The following is an 18,425-nucleotide window of genomic DNA, read 5'->3' on the forward strand; positions in this document are numbered from 1 at the left end:
TGAAAACCAGCATGGGTTCATGGAAGGCAAATCTTGTATCACAAACCTCCTGGAGTTTTATGACAAGGTAACAGAAGTAAGACACGAGAGAGAGGGGTGGGTAGATTGCGTTTTCCTAGACTGCAGGAAGGCCTTTGACACAGTTCCCCACAAGAGATTAGTGCAGAAGCTGGAGGATCAGGCACACGTAAAAGGAAGGGCACTGCAATGGATAAGGGAATACCTGACAGGGAGGCAGCAACGAGTCATGGTACGTGAAGAGGTATCACAGTGGGCGCCTGTTACGAGCGGGGTCCCACAGGGGTCAGTTCTAGGACCAGTGCTATTTTTGATATATGTGAACGACATGATGGAAGGAATAGACTCTGAAGTGTCCCTGTTCGCAGATGACGTGAAGTTTATGAGAAGAAATAAAATCGGACGAGGATGAGGCAGGACTGCAAAGAGACCTGGAGAGGCTGGACATGTGGTCCAGTAACTGGCTTCTCGAATTCAATCCAGCCAAATGCAAAGTCATGAAGATTGGGGAGGGGCAAAGAAGACCGCAGACAGAGTATAGGATAGGTGGACAAAGACTACAGACCTCACTCAGGGAGAAAGACCTTGGGGTGACCATAACACCGAGCACATCACTGGAGGCACACATCAACCAAATAACCGCTGCAGCATACGGGCGCCTGGCAAACCTGAGAATAGCGTTCCGATACCTTAATAAGGAATCGTTCAAGACACTGTACACTGTGTATGTTAGGCCCATACTGGAGTATGCAGCACCAGTCTGGAACCCACACCTTGTCAAGCACGTCAAGAAGTTAGAGAAAGTACAAAGGTTTGCAACAAGGCTAGTCCCAGAGCTCAAGGGAATGTCGTACGAGGAAAGGTTAAGGGAAATCGGACTGACGACACTGGAGGACAGAAGGGTCAGGGAAGACATGATAACGACATACAAAATACTGCGGGGAATAGACAAGGTGGACAGAGATAGAATGTTCCAGAGAGGGGACACAGGGACAAGGGGTCACAACTGGAAGCTGAAGACTCAGACGAGTCACTGGGACGTTAGGAAGTATTTCTTCAGTCATAGAGTTGTCAGCAAGTGGAATAGCCTAGCAAGTGAAGTAGTGGAGGCTGGAACCATACATAGTTTTAAAAAGAGGTATGACAAAGCTCAGGAAGCAGAGAGAGGATCCAGTAGCGATCAGTGAAGAGGCGGGGCCAGGAGCTGAGTCTCGACCCCTGCAACCACAATTAGGCGAGTACAATTAGGTGAGTACACACACACACACACACACACACACACACACACACATACAAACGCACGCACGCACACACACACGCACACACACACACACACACACATACACACACACACACACACGCACGCACGCACGCACGCTCTCTCTCTCTCTTGCTCTCTCTCTCTCTCTTGCTCTCTCTCTTGCTCTCTCTCTTGCTCTCTCTCTCTCTTGCTCTCTCTCTCTCTTGCTCTCTCTCTCTCTTGCTCTCTCTCGCTCTCTTGCTCTCTCTCTCTCTCTTGCTCTCTCTCCCTCTTGCTCTCTCTCTCTCTTGCTCTCTCTCTTGCTCTCTCTCTCTCTCTTGCTCTCTCTCTTGCTCTCTCTCTCTTGCTCTCTCTCTTGCTCTCTCTCTCTCTCTTGCTCTCTCTCTCTCCTGCTCTCTCTCTCTCCTGCTCTCTCTCTCTCTTGCTCTCTCTCTTGCTCTCTCTCTCTCTCTTGCTCTCTCTCTTGCTCTCTCTCTTGCTCTCTCTCTTGCTCTCTCTCTCTTGCTCTCTCTCTTGCTCTCTCTCTCTCTTGCTCTCTCTCTCTCTCTTGCTCTCTCTCTCTCTTGCTCTCTCTCTCTCTTGCTCTCTCTCTCTCTCTTGCTCTCTCTCTTGCTCTCTCTCTCTCTTGCTCTCTCTCTCTCTTGCTCTCTCTCTCTCTTGCTCTCTCTCTCTCTTGCTCTCTCTCTCTCTCTTGCTCTCTCTCCCTATTGCTCTCTCTCTCTCTTGCTCTCTCTCTTGCTCTCTCTCTCTTGCTCTCTCTCTCTCTCTCTTGCTCGCTCTCTTGCTCTCTCTCTCTCTCTTGCTCTCTCTCCTTCTTGCTCTCTCTCTCTCTTGCTCTCTCTCTTGCTCTCTCTCTCTCTCTTGCTCTCTCTCTTGCTCTCTCTCTCTCTCTTGTTCTCTCTCTTGCTCTCTCTCTCTCTCGCTCTCTCTCTTGCTCTCTCTCTCTCCTGCTCTCTCTTTCTCTTGCTCTCTCTCTCTCTTGCTCTCTCTCTCTCTTGCTCTCTCTCGTCCCCATTTTCCCTTCTAACTCTCCCCTCTCCTACTCTTAAAAAAAAAAAAAAAAAATAAAAAAAAAAAAAAAAAAAAAAAAAAAAAATGGTGGGGACTCGCAGGACCCAAGGATCAGATGAGAATGGTTCGGGTAGGGAGGAGTGGATGGAGGAGCAGTGGAAAAGGATGGAACAAGAGTGGGAGAGAAAATTAGGAGAGCTTTCTGAAAAAATGGAGAAAGAGCTCTCTGTGAAATTGGAAAGGTGGTTGGAGAAGGAGACAAAGAATTGGGAGGCACAAGTCGAAACTGCAGTAGCCAAGATAAGGGTCCTAGAAGTTGAGATAAATAGGCTGGAGCGAGTTACAGGGGCAGTGACCAGAGAAGACACAGCATATGAAGCTGCGAGGCTGAACAGGAAGGAAGGAATTATGAATTATGCTAAGGTCACATCAATCTGCCAAGGAGGACCAAGGAGTGAAAGGGAAGATCAACTGGTTGCAGATGGAGAGGGTGATAGGTCGAATGCTGAGGCACAACAAGGCTATCAAGAGCCACTGGAAAAATCAAGGGAGAAACTGACCACATACAGGCAGGATCCAGAGCCACAGAGGGTGAGGCAATGCGAGGAAGAAAGGGCAAAATCAGTGTTTATCCATGGGCTTCAGGAGAGAGAGGAAAGGACACACACTGAAAGGAAGCAGGAAGAAAGGAAGGAGATTGAGAAAATCATAACAGAAATAGGTGAAGAGAGGGACGAGATTGTAAATTTTCAGAGAATAGGGGGGTACTCGAAGGTGAGAAACCGACCAATCAAGCTGATTCTCAGGACGGAAACAGTGCGGAACAGGATCCTCCAAGAGAAACCACGATTGAAATACTCGGAAGAGTACAAGAGGGTGTTCCTAGACAGAGACAGAACAAAATCAGAACGACAGCAGCTGAGGGAGAGGACAAAAAAGCGAAAGGAGCTAGGAAAAGAGACAAGGAGGGAACCAGCAGAGGTCTGTCAGAGCAGGACAGAACAGCAAGGGCAAGCACACACACAACTACTCTCAGAACCATACAACCTATCACACCATCCCAACACACCCTACAATCCATACCCACAGCCTCCACCCAACACCAAGCTATAGAACCCCACAGTATGCCACCAGGTCTCCCACCCTCACAGGCCCCCCAAACCACAGTGTTGGAAAGGAAACTGAAGGTATGGTACACAAACGCTGATGGAATAACAAATAAGTGGGAGGAGTGGCAAGAAAGAGTCAAAGAAGCATCACCGGACATCATAGCTCTCACAGAAACCAAGCTTACAGGTATGATAACAGATGCCATCTTTCCAACGGGATACCAAATCCTGAGGAAAGACAGAGGGAACAGGGGGGGTGGAGGAGTGGCGTTGCTGATCAAAAATCGCTGGAATTTTGATGAGCTGGAGAGAGAAGATAGCGGAGAAGAAAGTGATTACATAGTGGGAACACTTCACTCTGGAGGTCCCAAGGTGGTAATAGCAGTGATGTATAACCCACCACAGAACAGCAGGAGGCCAAGGCAAGAGTACGACGAGAGCAATAGAGCGATGGTTGACACACTAGCTAGAGTGGCCAGAAGAGCTCATGCATGCAGGGCAAAGCTCCTGATCATGGGTGACTTTAACCACAAGGAGATAGATTGGGAGAACTTGGACCCACATGGGGGCCAAGATACTTGGAGGGCTAAGATGATGGAGGTGGTACTGGAGAACTTCATGTACCAACACGTAAGGGACACTACAAGAGAGAGAGGAGAGGATGAACCAGCAAGGCTGGACTTAGTATTCACCTTCAGTAGTGCAGATATCGAGGACATCACATATGAAAGACCCCTTGGGGCCAGTGACCATGTGGTTGTAAGCTTCGAATACACAGTAGAGCTACAAGTGGAGGGAGAAGCAGGAAGGCCAGGACGAATGAAGCCAAACTACAAGAAAGGGGACTACACAGGAATGAGGAACTACCTGAACGGGGTTCAGTGGGACAGAGAACTGGCAGGGAAACCAGTTAATGAGATGATGGAATATGTAGCAATAAAATGCAAGGAGGCTGAGGAGAGGTTTGTACCCAAGGGTAACAGGAGTAATGAAAAAGCCAGGATGAGCCCATGGTTTACCCAAAGGTGCAGGGAGGCAAAAACCAAGTGTGCTAGGGAATGGAAGAAATATAGAAGGCAAAGGACCCAGGAGAATAAGGAGAACAGTCGTAGAGCCAGAAATGAATATGCACAGATAAGAAGGGAGGCCCAAAGACAATATGAAAATGACATAGCAGCGAAAGCCAAATCTGACCCGAAACTGTTGTACAGCCACATCAGGAGGAAAACAACAGTCAAGGACCAGGTAATCAGGCTAAGGAAGGAAGGAGGAGAGACAACAGGAAATGACCGGGAAGTATGTGAAGAACTCAACAAGAGATTCAAAGAAGTGTTCACAGAGGAGACAGAAGGGACTCCAGAAAGACGGAGAGGTGGGGCACACCACCAAGTGCTGGACACAGTGCACACAACCGAGGAAGAAGTGAAGAGGCTTCTGAGTGAGCTAGATACCTCAAAGGCAATGGGGCCAGATAACATCTCCCCATGGGTATTGAGAGAGGGAGCAGAGGCGCTATGTGTACCCCTAACAACAATATTCAATACATCTATCGAAACAGGGAGATTGCCTGAGGCATGGAAGACAGCAAATGTAGTCCCAATCTTTAAAAAAGGAGACAGACATGAAGCATTAAACTACAGACCAGTGTCACTGACATGTATAGTATGCAAAATCATGGAGAAGATTATCAGGAGAAGAGTGGTGGAACACCTAGAAATGAATGATCTCATCAACAGCAGCCAGCATGGTTTCAGGGACGGGAAATCCTGTGTCACAAACCTACTGGAGTTCTATGACATGGTGACAGCAGTAAGACAAGAGAGAGAGGGGTGGGTGGATTGCATTTTCTTGGACTGCAAGAAGGCGTTTGACACAGTTCCACACAAGAGATTGGTGCAAAAACTGGAGGACCAAGCAGGGATAACAGGGAAGGCACTACAATGGATCAGGGAATACTTGTCAGGAAGACAGCAGCGAGTCATGGTACGTGGCGAGGTGTCAGAGTGGGCACCTGTGACCAGCGGGGTCCCGCAGGGGTCAGTCCTAGGACCAGTGCTGTTTCTGGTATTTGTGAACGACATGACGGAAGGAATAGACTCTGAGGTGTCCCTGTTTGCAGATGACGTGAAGTTGATGAGAAGAATACACTCGATCGAAGACCAGGCAGAACTACAAAGGGATCTGGACAGGCTGCAGAACTGGTCCAGCAATTGGCTCCTGGAGTTCAATCCCACCAAGTGCAAAGTCATGAAGATTGGGGAAGGGCAAAGAAGGCCGCAAACGGAGTACAGTCTAGGGGGTCAGAGACTACAAACCTCACTCAAGGAAAAAGATCTTGGGGTGAGTATAACACCAGGCACATCTCCTGAAGCGCACATCAACCAAATAACTGCTGCAGCATATGGGCGCCTAGCAAACCTCAGAACAGCATTCCGACATCTTAATAAGGAATCGTTCAGGACCCTGTACACCGTATACGTTAGGCCCATATTGGAGTATGCGGCACCAGTTTGGAACCCACACCTAGCCAAGCACGTAAAGAAACTAGAGAAAGTGCAAAGGTTTGCAACAAGACTAGTCCCAGAGCTAAGAGGTATGTCCTACGAGGAGAGGTTAAGGGAAATCAACCTGACGACACTGGAGGACAGGAGAGATAGGGGGGACATGATAACGACATACAAAATACTGAGAGGAATTGACAAGGTGGACAAAAACAGGATGTTCCAGAGATTGGACACAGTAACAAGGGGACACAGTTGGAAGCTAAAGACACAGATGAATCACAGGGATGTTAGGAAGTATTTCTTCAGCCACAGAGTAGTCAGTAAGTGGAATAGTTTGGGAAGCGATGTAGTGGAGGCAGGATCCATACATAGCTTTAAGCAGAGGTACGATAAAGCTCACGGCTCAGGGAGAGTGACCTAGTAGCGATCAGTGAAGAGGCGGGGCCAGGAGCTCGGACTCGACCCCCGCAACCTCAACTAGGTGAGTACACACACACACACACGCACGCACGCACACACACACACACACACACACACACACACACACACACACACACACACACACACACACACGCACACACACACACACACACACACACACACACACACACACACACACACACACACACACACACACACAATATTTACCTCGTGTATACTGCAGTGGGTGATGCCACAAACTCTGGGAGAATCTGCACAGAAAAATTAAGATCAGTCAGTATATCTCTAATTAGGTGGAAATAGACTATTATTAAAAATAATAATATCTTTATTTCCTACAAGTACATGTACAAGGTATACAGACCGTAGCTGACATCACTGACATACTATTAAATAGAAAGTCACTTGTTATGAAGAGCATTTCCCGCAAATTAGGTCAGTTTTGTCCCAGGATGCGACCCACACAAGTCGACTAACTCCCAGGTACCCATTTTACTGGTGGGTGAACATAGACAACCGATGTAAAGAAATACGCCCAATGTTTTTATCCTCGCTGGGAATCGAACGCTGACTCTCGCCGTGTGAAGCGAGAACTTTAGCGATCAAGCCACAGGGCACCATATTATTATTATTATTATTATTATTATTATTATTATTATTATTATTATTATTATTATTATTATTATTATTATTATTATTATTATTATTATTATTATTATTGGCCTTTCATTGTGGTCCATATTGTAGCATCTTATTTAGGTACGTGTCCCTCCATTTTTGTATTCAACAAACTATATAATGAGAAAGGTAAACCTTAAATTATAAGACAGAGTAACTGACCCGCAGGTCAGGTCAGGTCAGGTCAGGTCAGGTCAGGTCAGGTCAGTGCTACAATACTCTTCGTGGTAATAGCGTATGTGTTACCAGCTGTCACACTTGCATATAGGCACTAGGCGTATTTTAAGAGAAAGAGATAGTGCTTACTAGTGGACAACCTACTTGAAGCTATGTATGGGTCCAGGAGCTGTATTTATGGTCACTGTTGTCGTACACGCCGCCGCTGCCACCACCATCATCACCTCTGTAATTCCCACATACACATCACATTAAGTTTTATATTTAACTAATCGCTAATAATAGCAGATGTTGTACCTAAATAAACATTAGGTAAGATTTGTCAGAAAACAGGACAAGTGTTTCCTGACGCGGGTTTCAGACAGGTAGAGTTTTTGGTCATCTGACCGAGGCCTTCCACTGGCTTACCAGTCCATTCCTTTAAAAATTAACACTATTCTTAATTAGACAAGTTGATTAATGTTGGTAGAATTACGACACGAGTGCACCTAATGTGACATTTTATTGTGGCAACGTTTCGCTCTCCAGGAGCTTTATCAAATACCCTCTGTGTTCATGTATTGTTTGCAACGGTTTGATAAAGCTCCTGGAGAGCGAAACGTTGAGAAAAATTGAGTGCGTTTTACTGGCATACGTCCCGTTTATCTTGTATGGGATAAATGAATATTTCTGGGTGGTTATAACTGCTAGAACGATCTCTATAACTGGCAGAGGTAGTCTCCATAACTTGCTGAGGTTCGGTCATGGTAATTAGCTAAGACAGTCACTGTAATTAGTTGAAGCTCTGTCTGTGTCCCGAGACAGTCATCTATAATTGGCTGATACAGTCATTGTAAGTGGCTGAAGCAGTCTTTATAATTGGCTGAGACAATCTATAATTTGCTAAAGTTCCGTCACTAACTGGATGAGACACTCACTATGATTAACTGGGTGTCTGTCTGTTTGCTGAGCCAGCATAATTAACAGAGGCTCTGTATTGGTTGATTCACTCACAGTACTCGCCCCCATCTTATTCCTAATCCTCATATCAGACATAAACAGAGATATACACCACAGCACCGTATCATCCTTTGCGGATGATACTAGGATCTGCATGAGGCTGTCATCTGCTGAGGACGCGGTTAACCTCCAAGAAGATATAAACAAAGTTTTCCAGTGGGCAACGGTAAACAATATGATGTTCAATGAGGACAAATTCCAACTACTCCGTTATGGAAAACTGGAGGAGATAATAACTAGAACAGAGTATACTACAGACTCTGGCCATACAATAGAGCGGAAAAATAATGTAAGGGACCTGGGAGTAGTAATGTCTGAGGATCTCACTTTCAAGGATCACAACAGTGCCACGATCGCACGTGCAAAGAAAATGATAGGATGGATAATGAGAACTTTCAAAACGAGAGATGCCAAGCCCATGATGATCCTTTTCAAATCACTTGTTCTCTCTAGGCTGGAATACTGCTGTACATTAACATCTCCATTCAAAGCAGGTGAAATCGCAAATCTAGAGAGTGTACAGAGATCCTTTACTGCACGTATAAGTTCTGTCAAGCACCTTAACTACTGGGAACGCTTGGAAGCACTTGACTTGTACTCGTTGGAACGCAGGAGGGAGAGATATATCATAATCTATACTTGGAAAATCTTGGAAGGAATGGTCCCAAATCTGCACACAGAAATCACTCCCTACGAAAGTAAAAGACTGGGCAGGCGATGCAAAATGCCCCCACCATAAGTGTCCGGGGCCCAAAACTGTTCAACAGCCTCCCATCAAGCATTAGGGGAATTGCCAATAAACCCCTGGCTGCCTTCAAGAGAGAGCTGGACAGATACCTAAAGTCAGTGCCGGATCAGCCGGGCTGTGGCTCGTACGTTGGACTGCGTGCGGCCAGCAGTAACAGCCTAGTTGATCAGGCCCTGATCCATCGGGAGGCCTGGTCATGGACCGGGCCGCGGGGGCGTTGATCCCCGGAATAACCTCCAGGTAACATGACTGCGGCAGCCGCTATAATTAACTGTAACTTGGTTACTATAACTGTCTGAAGTACCCCATTATAATAATTAAGTAAAGGCGGGTCACTATAATTAAAGACACTTCACCGTAACTGGTAATACAACAACACGTTAATCTCTCACTCACAAACTAGAGGAACGTACCGAGCTTCATGGTGTCCTTGTAGCGTGTGTGTTGGAACCCACACGTTGTTTTATACACTACCTTCTCGCACTCTGTTTCACACACACACATACACACATACATGTCAAAAAAATAGAGTGCACAATGGTTTGCAACAAGACTAGTCCCGGAGCTAAGAGTTATATCCTACGAGGAGAGGTTAGGGAACCCAGCCTGACGACACTGGAAGAAAGGAGGGTTAGGGGGAAACATGATAACGACGTATAAAATACTGAGAGGAATTTACAAGGTGGAAAGGGACAGGATGTCAAGAGATGTGACTCAGCAACAAGAAGTCACAACTGAAAACTGAAAACTCAGATGAGTCACAGGGATATTAGGAAATATTTCTTCAGCACTAAAGTTGTCAGGAAGTGAAACAATCTGCGAGTGATGTAGTGGAGGAAGTATCCATTCATAGCTTTAAGAATAGGTACGACAAAGCTCTTACAGCAGGGAGAGAGCGGCCAGTGAAGAGGCGGGACCAGGTAAGTACACACAGTGAGTCAGATATCGGTTCGTAGTCTGCAGTATGTCGATGAATTTTCTTGCTGTTTTTGTAATTTAGTGTCACCACCGAACTTATAACCGCTTGTTTTATTATCAGTGCAAAGCGGCAACCATCAACTGCAATTGCTCGGTTGGTCAGTACCTGACCAACCGGACTGTGGTTCGTACGTCGGTTTGCGTGCGGCCATCAGTAACAGCGTGGTTGATCAGGCCCTGATCCTCCACGAGGACAGGTCACAGACCGGGCTGCGGGGGCGTTGATCCCCGAAACCCTCTCCAAATATTCTTTTAATGATAGATCTGTAATTATTTGTTTTGAGGTTGTTTGGGTACAGGTAACTAAGCTGAGAAAATGAGTATAACTTATTATAAGATGTAAACAACCTGTGCAAGCTTCCATCCTTTCTTCATTCATCTTTAAATAGCCTCGTTTGAGCTCCTGTAGTCTGTTGTTTAATTTCTTTTACATAAGTTTGTGTAACATGTTCAAGGCTGCTTCATGCCCAAGATTTGGAAACCAAATTGGTAAAATTCTCCATGGGACATTACACACACGCCTGATATCGAAATATGCGTGGCCATTATTGAAAATTACGGTTGCCTCGTCTGCTGTGGTCCACACTGCAGGTGAAGCTCGACGCAAGCCCTCAAAATATTTAGAATCATTTGTGGAAAAAAAATGATAGTGAGAGGTGTGCAGTGGTTGGATCGTGCTAGTAAGCTAGGCTCCAGCACGGCCGTCCGCAACACTTGTCTTATCTGAAACATTGTTTCTGCTTAACACTGTGAAGGTACGTGACCATCCTCGTAATCTAGAAGCTTAAGAGGCAACATTAACAGCAAAAGAAAATAACCAGTTCATAGAGAAAGGTAACTATTATGGTGCATTACTGAAACAAATTTTATATGTTTAGTTATTTTTCTTTAAATTGCTGGCTATGGAAAACATGAACTTGGTAGAGTGACGCGAGAACGGTAGGTCACGTGATATGGGGCAATGTTATGACAGGGAAGGCGTTGTTACGACAGGGGTGGTGTTGTTACGACAGGGATGGTGGTGGTGGGCAGATATAGCTGACCAAGACTGTTGTAGAAAAGGAGGTGAGGAGGCACAGAGTGGTGGAACCAGTAGAGACTTCAACGAGATTCACATCACTATGCTGTGTCCCGTCTATACTGCCATGCAGATAAGTATGTCACTATGACTAGTATTTAAGAACATAAGAAAGAAGGAACATTGCAACAGGCCTACTGGCCCATGCGAGGCAAGTCCGAGTCACCTCCTGGCTTAGAAAAACGATCCACCTAGTCAGGTATGGTCACATCCACTTAAGGAAGGGGTACAACACCAGACCTATTGGCACAAGCTAGTCAGATCCAGCTCTCACCCACTCATGTATTTATCTAACCTATTTTGAAAACTACAAAACGTGTTAGCTGACGTTACTCAGGAGTTTGTTCCACTCATCAACAACTCTATTACCAAACCAGTGCTTTCCTATATCCTTCCTGAATCTTAATTTTTCCAACTTAAAACCACTGCTGAGAGTCCTGTCTAGGCTAGATATTTTTAGCATGCTATTTACATTCCCTTTATTCCTGTTTTCCATTTATACACCTCAATCATATCCCCCTAATTCTACACCTTTCTGGAGAGTGCAGATTCAGGGCCCTCGTGTCGTATGGGCCTCAAGCACGGATTCGGGAGTAAACTTATATTAAAGGTAAAATATGCATTTACATCCATTCTGTAATACGGTGACCAGAACTGTGCAGCGTAATCTAAATGAGGCCTAACCAAAGATATATAGAGTTGAAGCCAAAGAATCTGTTCACTTTATTGCTAACACCTTTGCACTGTTGTCTTGGTTTTAGATTACTGCTAACCAGAACTCCCAAATCCTTTTCACAATCAGTAATATTTAGTTTATATGTGGCATTATTTAGTTTATATGTGGCATGGTTATTTTCTTGTCCAATGTTTAGAACTTTGCATTTGTCTATATTAAACTGCATCTGCCACTTCTCCGAGCACTGCTTCAGTCTATTTAAATCTTCCTGGAATGCTCTAATGTCCTCATTAGAATGAATTAGGTGACCTATTTTGATGTCATCAGCAAACTTGCTTATGTCGCTATTTATTCCCTCATCTATGTCGTTTATATAAACTGTGAACAACAAAGGGCCCAACACTGACTCCTGTGGAATGGCACTAGTGACGCGCCCCCACTCTGATTTCTCCCCATTGATGCAAACTCTCTGCTGCCTCTTAACCATGCCTCTACCCAGGAAAAACTGTCTCCTATTCCGTGTGCCTTAATTTTCCTCAGTAGCCTCTGATGTGGAACTCTATCGAAAGTCTTACTGAAGTCCATACACTCAAAATCATATTCATTACCATGATCTACCTCCTCAAATGCTTTGGTGAAAAAAGTCAGTAAATTCGTAAGACAGGAACGCGCCTTTGTAAAACCGTGTTGAGATTCATTAATCAATTTATGCCTTTCAAGATGACTACGAATTGCATCGGCAATTATTGATTCCATAAATTTTCGCACTATGGAGGTAAGGCTTATTGGTCTATAATTCGAAGCTAAGGACCTGTCTCCTGCTCTGTAAATACACATTACATTTGCCATTTTCCACTTATCTGGGACTATGCCAGTTTGTAGTGATATATTGAAAAGATTAGCCAAAAGTATGCTAACCTCCTCTTTACATCCCTTTAAAACCCTTGCAAACAGTTCATCGGGGCCTGGAGATTTGTTCGATGTTAATTTCTCTATATGTCTGAGGATCATGTCACTTGTATCTTCCTACACAAAAACTGAGAGGAAATAAGAGTTAAAAATTTCACGCATTTCCTTATCACTGTCAGTGATCTGATCTGAGTTATTTTTAAGTGAGCTTATCTTGTCCCTAATCTTACTTCTATATTTCATATATACTACCACACACCTAAGTACATACTATCAAGTAGGTACCACCGTGCCTATTATTTCCTACATACTACCATGCGGCTGAGGAAGTCTACATATAACAGTAACATGCAGGTGACTGTTGACATTCACTTGATATCTTTACGCTCATCTATGAGGTGGTCGACCACCTCAAAACTTACGTCTTCAAGGGTGATGGACTGATTACATCGTCTTCACATCTCTTCTGCTTCTACCAACTTTTCTGTACTCGACTGAAGAAGCCTACTGTGTAGGCGAAAAGTTTCGAAATAAAGATACCTAACTGTTGCATACGAGTCTTACCTAACTACATAAATTCTGTAGTTGATAAAGACACACATAATAATTGAATACTTTATTAAAACAATATTTCGCTTCCATAGCGAAACATTGTTTTAAGCTTTATCAAGTCTTTATCAAGTCTCATAAAGTTGTGTGGGAGAAACTGCGTGTCTTTTATCAACTAAAAGTTGTCAGTATTCCCATACTATCTACTGGTACAGTTGACGAACATGGCAGACACTAAATATTGTTTGTGGTGCACGCAGTCTGGTCAGTATTGTAGTGCAGCAGTTTTAGTAATAGTGAAGTTAATAATGTAGATATTCATTATACCAGAAAGTGTAATTAATAGTGTAGATGGTTAGTATAACAGGCAGTGTAGTTAACAGTGTAGATGGTTAGTATAGCAGACAGTGTAGTTAACAGTGTAGTCACAGTCACTAGTGAAATGGTTGTGAAGCAGATAGACCGACTGAAGCAAAATAAGTCACCGGGTCCTGATGAGGTTTTTTCAAGGGTTCTAAAGGAATGCAAAATGGAAGTCTGTGAACCATTAACTAATATTTTTAATTTATCTCTTCAAACAGGTGCAGTGTCTGATATGTGGAAGAAGGCTAATGTAATTCCTATTTTTAAAACAGGGGACAAGTCGTTACCGTCAAATTACCGCCCAATAAGCCTGACCTCAATTGTAGGCAAATTACTAGAGTCAATTATAGCTGAGATTATAAGAAGCCATCTCGATAAGCATAGCTTGATTAATGATACTCAGCATGGATTCACAAGAGGCCGGTCTTGTCTAACTAATTTATTAACTTTCTTCAGTAAAGCTTTTGAGGCTGTTGACCACGATAAAGAATTTGATATTATTTACTTAGATTTTAGTAAGGCATTTGATAGAGTTCTGCACCAAAGACTGTTGAAGAAAGTAGCAGCTCATGGCATTGGGGGAAGGGTGCTCTCGTGGATCGAATCATGGCTCACAGACAGGAAGCAAAGAGTGTCCATAAATGGGGTTAAATCCGAGTGGGGATCTGTAACAAGTGGCGTTCCACAGGGATCAGTCTTGGGCCCGTTGTTGTTTATAATATATATCAATGATCTTGATGAAGGAATTACTAGTGATATGAGCAAATTCGCCGATGACACGAAGATAGGTAGGATAATTGATTCAAACGTAGATGTTAGGGAACTTCAGGAGGATTTAGACAAACTCTACTCTTGGTCAGAAAAGTGGCAGATGCAGTTCAATGTAGATAAATGCAAGGTTCTGAAGCTCGGGAGTGTCCATAACCCTAGCACTTATAAGTTAAATAATGTAGAACTTAACCATACAGATTGCGAAAAGGACTTGGGGGTTATGGTAAGCAGCAACCTTAAACCAAGACAGCAATGCCTAAGCGTACGTAATAAGGCAAATAGATTACTGGGATTTATATCAAGAAGTGTAAGCAACAGAAGTCCAGAGGTCATACTGCAGCTTTATACATCATTAGTAAGGCCTCACCTAGATTATGCAGCTCAATTCTGGTCTCCATATTACAGAATGGACATAAATTCGTTAGAAAACATTCAGCGTAGGATGACTAAATTAATACATAGCATTAGAAATCTTCCTTATGAAGAAAGATTGAAGACTCTTAAGTTACATTCACTTGTTAGACGAAGAATGAGGGGAGACCTGATCGAAGTGTATAAGTGGAAGATAGGTATTAATAAAGGGGATATTAACAAGGTCTTGAGGATATCTCTCCAAGAGAGAACCCGCAGTAATGGATTTAAATTAGATAAGTTTAGATTTAGAAAGGACATAGGAAAGTATTGGTTTGGGAATAGGGTAGTAGATGAGTGGAACAGTCTACCTAGTTGGGTTATTGAGGCTAGGACTTTGGGTAGTTTCAAATTTAGGTTGGATAAATACATGAGTGGGAAGGGTTGGATTTGAGTGGGACTTGCACATCAGAGCTTATTTCTTGGGTAGCATTGAAAATTGGGTAGGTCAAATGTTTGTTAGTGGGATGAATTGTAAAGGACCTGCCTAGTATGGGCCAACAGGCCTGCTGCAGTGTTCCTCCTTTCTTATGTTCTTATGTTCTTATGTATAGCAGGCAGTGTAGTTAACATTGTAGATGGTTAGTATAGTAGGCCGTGTAGTTAACATTGTAGATGGTTAGCATAGCAGACAGTGTAGTTAACAGTGTAGATGGTTAGTATAGTAGGCAGTGTAGTTAGCAGTGTAGATGGTTAGTATAGTAGGCAGTGTAGTTAGCATTTTAGATGGTTAGTATAGCAGACAGTGTAGTTAACAGTGTAGATGGTTAGTATAGCAGGCAGTGTAGTTAACAGTGTAGATGGTTAGTATAGCAGGAAGTGTAGTTAACAGTGTAGATGGTTAGTATAGTAGGCAGTGTAGTTAACATTGTAGATGGTTAGTATAGCAGACAGTGTAGTTAACAGTGTAGATGGTTAGCATTCCTGGGACTGTTTTGATAGTGAAGGTGATTTTCTTCTAGGTGCTGTAGTGTGTGCGACGATCTGGGCGGTGTGTAAGGCAGTAGATCAGCCGCTGCACGAGTTCTCCATGCAGGACTTTTCCTTGAGGGACCAGGAGCTGGAGGCCCCCCTACAAGTGCGCCGCTACAGACCAAACATCGAAGTTCCTCCAGATCAGATGCGGTATCAACAACCGTTTCCTTTACAGCAGAAGCAGCTTGTTTCTCCGCACTTCCCTCAGCAACAAATGCAGTTACAGCAACAAATACTTTCAGAACAAAAACAGTTGCAAGTTCCTTACGAACAGCTGCAATTGCAACAAGTTCCTCCCCAACAGATGCAGTTTCAAGCTCCATCAGAACAAATGCAACCTCAAGTTCCTTCAGAAAAGTTGCAGTTCCAAGTTTCTTCAGAGCAAATGCTCTCACAACAGTCAGTTCCCCCATACCAGATGTTCTCAGGCCAGTCAGTTCCTCCACAACAGTCGGTTTCATCAGAGGAGATGCAATCACAAGTTCCCCTCGAACAGATACCATCTCAGCGTTTAGTTCCTTCAGAAGAAATGTGGTCAAAACAACAACTTCCATCTCTGCAATCAGCTCCTCTACAACAATCAGTCCCTCCGCAACAACCAGTTCCTCTACAACAACCAATACCTCCACGACAACCAGCCCCTCCACAACAGCCAGTTCCTCCCTTCGGCATTCCAGCCACCTGCATCTGCTACCCGATGGTCACCAGTATCCCTGAAGGTTTTGAGGGCGCTTCAGGTTACCCGTCAGTACCCTACCCGTCTGCACAGTAAGTACTTTTGTGTATTATTATATCTGCCATATCATTTACCTTCTGACGGGATTTCATGAGGTTTCACGAGAAAACAATATCAAGAGACCATTCAAAGTATATTTCCTATTGGTTGATCAGGCTTTCCAGTAATACAAATATGGTTTGATGAGGGGCTCTTGATCCAGGGAATTGGATCTGCTCTTCAGTTCCCTAAATTGAGCCTGAATGCCTTCCATTCCCCCCCACCTCCACAGGAGCTGTATAATCCTACGAGTTTAGCGCTTCCTCATGATTATAATAATAATAATAATAATCAAACCATAGTTCACTCGCCTTTAAGGCGTATCGAGTGCAGTTCTTATTTATATGTAAATAACTATTCCACGTTGACGACGTTTCTGTTCGTCGTGAAAACTGCCAAGTCGAGTACAACCGGAACATTATCTAAAATATCTTTTCCTAATTGAGGGTTGGTTCTGAATTGTTCTAGTCACGGTATTTATTAATGTCATCGGTGTTCGTTGCAGGAAGAAGCGGGACCTTGAGCTGAGCAGCGACTCTCAGAGCTCGGCCAGGGCCAACGTCAACACGCCCACCTACATCCAAGTGTTCAAGGATGACACTCTTGAGCCCGAGACGACGAAATATGAGTAAACTGATAGGCAAGTTATCGTGTCACTACGAAGTGCACCTCCTGGAGAATCATGTACAACTTAACGTTAAAACACATGAGCTGGGATATTAGAGCTCTTATCTCGCAAACTTCACTGTTTAAAAATAAAGGAATCAAATTTGCGAAGATTTTATTTTGAGGGATTTTTTTTTTATCAAAACTGCATCTGTAGTGTATTTGCTATCCTAGGCTGTGTGACAGTTGCTACATCATATTCCATCAGGAAAACTTCAGTTTGACTACGGATGTGATTGGCAGACTGCTTGAAGTACAAACCATTACTGAAATGCTTGATGATATCCTCATTACCCTACTGAAGTTTCCCAGCTCAGGCTGACAGATTTTAACACTTTGTATGAATCCCATCCTGCGTGATGGGATATGACAGGGAAACATAGCTATCTTTTGTTCCCACTTTGTAATTATTATATAGCAGCACACTGGTAATGCATCTAATTTTGTCTAAAAAAAATATATGAAGTAAGCTCCACCCGACATCAACCTGGAGTTATAACACGAAGCATACAAGGAGACACTACAAGGTTCATGCCACAGGAAGAGAGCAGTGAGAACTAAGAGTAGCAGTGAACACAAGAGGCATCGAATAGACTCCGATGCATCAGTGTATATCCAAGAAATTATACACGATTTATGAGAATTAGCTGGAAATGTGTACCGAACAAAATGTATACACACAATCTTTGTTGTGATTATAATAATAACGCACTTACATGGATTACGCTAGTTTATTATCTTTATTGTGTTACCCATACCCATGGTGGGGGGGGTAGTCAGAAGATACAGAGGTACATAATGGGTCCAGAGACTGTACCTCAACATTAAAGAGGTACTTAATGGGTCCAAGGACTGGGTTGCAAAGTTTTCACAGCTGAACAAGTTACAGTGGTAATGAACTACATACATGTCTATATATCTGGTTACAATCATAATGAGTTATTTATGGAGACATTAATTAGGTCACACAAAAAATTACAAAAACATTACCTAATATTTTAGCAAGGTATACTTGCAATAAAAAAAAAGGTTTAAGTGGTTATCTGAGTAAGTTGTCTCTGAATTCATTAATTTTATCACATAATGTTGACAGTTACTGATTCATGGAGTTACATTACTTTGTCAAGTCTATACGGCGCTATTTCCAGTAGTTTTAATGCAAATATAAATAAGTCCTCCCTCATTAATATTCCATGGTGTTCTTCATCTACTCCAAAAACAACTTTTAAACCTTATGAAAGTAAATTCTTGGGAATGACGACTTATATAATATTAGTCAGGAAACAGGAAGTTTCCTGACGCGGGTCTTAGTCATATGATGACCCACA

The 18,425-nt window shown here is 43.5% G+C and overlaps 2 protein-coding genes across 3 annotated transcripts in view; one reads left to right on the forward strand and one right to left on the reverse strand.

The window, feature by feature from the left end:
• Window positions 1-9,385, reverse strand: part of LOC128685323 (uncharacterized) — a 31,524-nt gene extending 22,139 nt beyond the window's left edge. The window contains exons 1-3 of one of the 2 annotated variants that reach the window (XM_070082972.1): window positions 9,360-9,385; window positions 7,344-7,425; window positions 6,552-6,595 (exon numbers count right to left, since the gene is read on the reverse strand). In XM_070082972.1, the coding sequence (XP_069939073.1) occupies window positions 6,552-6,595; window positions 7,344-7,425; window positions 9,360-9,369 (136 nt within the window). In that variant the 5' untranslated portion in view covers window positions 9,370-9,385. Of the gene's footprint in view, window positions 1-6,551; window positions 6,596-7,343; window positions 7,426-9,342 lie in introns of both variants that reach the window. The other variant, XM_070082973.1, reaches the window with a different exon arrangement.
• Window positions 9,386-10,927: 1,542 nt separating this feature from the next.
• LOC128685433 (antigen LPMC-61) lies at window positions 10,928-17,818 on the forward strand. The gene is made up of 3 exons (XM_053771954.2): window positions 10,928-11,079; window positions 15,644-16,424; window positions 16,937-17,818. Exons 1-3 carry the CDS (start codon window positions 11,046-11,048, stop codon window positions 17,061-17,063), a joined length of 942 nt encoding a protein of 313 aa, XP_053627929.2. The 5' UTR covers window positions 10,928-11,045; the 3' UTR covers window positions 17,064-17,818.
• The last annotated feature ends 607 nt before the right edge of the window (window positions 17,819-18,425 follow it).

Source organism: Cherax quadricarinatus, chromosome 8 (assembly GCF_038502225.1).
Source record: "Cherax quadricarinatus isolate ZL_2023a chromosome 8, ASM3850222v1, whole genome shotgun sequence".
NCBI lineage: Eukaryota > Metazoa > Arthropoda > Malacostraca > Decapoda > Parastacidae > Cherax > Cherax quadricarinatus.

Coding starts and splice junctions, on each gene's coding strand:
- LOC128685433 (XM_053771954.2), top strand. CDS start 11,046: ATGCTGTGTCCCGTCTATACTGCCATGCAGATAA. Junction 11,080..15,643: donor CTATACTGCCATGCAGATAA/GTATGTCACTAT, acceptor ATTTTCTTCTAG/GTGCTGTAGTGTGTGCGACG. Junction 16,425..16,936: donor GTACCCTACCCGTCTGCACA/GTAAGTACTTTT, acceptor TGTTCGTTGCAG/GAAGAAGCGGGACCTTGAGC.